Here is a 1,813-nt window from a genome sequence, read left to right on the forward strand (position 1 = left end):
TGAACCTTCTAAACAGACAAATCCAACTTAGCGCACGTATTTGATTATGATGCTGCAATGTCCAGTTTGTTTGTAATTAAGCACAAAGCTACATAATGGGCTATCTGTGCTCTGCCCACCACGGCTATCGAAACCCGAATTCTAGCGTTATTCTAGGTCTCAATGAACTTGTTTATACACAGACACATTTATATAACGGCTCTTAACTATATTAATCACGGCACTATTAGTGCCTACCTATTGTTACAGCGCTTAAGTACACAATACCTTAATTGTTTTTACCCAAAATAAAATTTAATTCGTTTAGTTAATGAAAGTTCATGTGATCTGATATTCAGTTTTTGAGCCGGTCTCAATATCGATTTAGTTGTTTAATGTGTGTTTAATTCTGTGAGATTAAACCGGACTTACATTATGATAAAGGTCAGGGTTGTGGGTGTCAAACTGAAGAGCTTGTTCGTACATAGCCTCTGCTTCTTTCGTTCTGGAAAAAAACAAACAAAAAAAACGCTAAATTTCATGATATTTGATACACATTTCAAATTCATAACGACCGCCTGAAACATTTGAAAAAAAACAACCTATAAACCTGATGTAGGTTGGATATTAAATAAAAAATCTATTGAAATTCTACTGGTGTTTAACATAGTACTGCTTTTGTACTTTGTTACACACCAGTATCGTTTGCTTTAACTATTTTTAATGATGTAGTCCTGTTTTGTGGTTCCTAGTTATACTGAGAAAAATAAACATGGTTTTATGGAAGTGATATTTCATTTAACACGCGCGTTCCAAGGCTATATTCATTAGATTCACATCATTCGAATTCTTGACGTTTTCTGTGCGCACAGAAGATCTCGTATTTATGTAATTTCTAACGTTAACGATTTCGTTTACCATTCCAAGTAGAGATTTCTATCGAAAGCCAACCCGCAGGGAATTGGTAACGCATGTCACTTCTTCAAGTTGACAACCGAGCTGTATCATTTGGCTATAAGCTGGCGTCTCGTTCCTTCCAACACAACCAGTCCTTACGTAAGACGTTGATGTTTATTAATCCAAATGGTTTTACTAATTTCTATAAGGAAGCTTTTTCGGATTAGGCAAATAGAAGCTACAGTTCAGTTTCCCAAGAGACTGTACCCATTAAGCGACTTATACTTCACTGTAATAAGCTTGTCATATTTTAGGCCTAGTTATAGGAACTTCGTCCATATTACTTAGCACGAGTAATTAATTTATTCCAACATAGAAATTCGCTTTCTTGTTATTATGTGAACTTGATAATATTTTTCGTCTACATATCAGTATTATCTGTTTAAACAAACATTATTATCTACAATGGCAAGGAAGATTGGAAAAGTTAAAGCAATCAAGATCTGATAATATATTTGAGCTATAATCACATTATATTAATTGATTATAAAGCAACTATATCCTTATTATCTTTTGTTCTTAGCTCATAAAAACCCTCTTAAAAACACGTGATATTGATATGTATTATCAACTGGAATTTTATTACTTTGAAACATGGTATATTTTATTTAGAAGAAAAAAAGCCTAAGAAAAGTTGTATCAAAGATGTTCACAGTTGAATAATTAGGCAACTCAAAAGTAACTGAAAATAATGAGTGAACCTAGGAAGCAACAAGATATGCTGAGACAGCACATTTGAGGACACCAAATTCGTTAAATATTAACCCTTGAATACAAAATGAGGGTGATGTCAATTTCTTCTCTCGTATCTACTTTACTGTAAATATATATTCTACAAACTAAAAACTTGGTTGAATTTACTTATATATATATATAT

The 1,813-nt window shown here is 32.7% G+C and overlaps 1 protein-coding gene across 1 annotated transcript in view; it reads right to left on the reverse strand.

The window, feature by feature from the left end:
• The window catches only part of LOC106475869 (transmembrane and TPR repeat-containing protein CG4050-like), a gene marked incomplete at its 5' end in the record, with an annotated part of 17,344 nt that overhangs the window by 3,351 nt on the left and 12,180 nt on the right, over positions 1-1,813 (reverse strand). The window contains one exon of the mRNA XM_013936544.2: positions 412-484. Coding sequence (XP_013791998.2) covers positions 412-484 — 73 coding nt within the window. The remainder of the gene's footprint in view (positions 1-411; positions 485-1,813) is intronic.

The sequence above is a fragment of the Limulus polyphemus genome, unplaced genomic scaffold (genome assembly GCF_000517525.1).
Source record: "Limulus polyphemus unplaced genomic scaffold, Limulus_polyphemus-2.1.2 Scaffold9322, whole genome shotgun sequence".
NCBI lineage: Eukaryota > Metazoa > Arthropoda > Merostomata > Xiphosura > Limulidae > Limulus > Limulus polyphemus.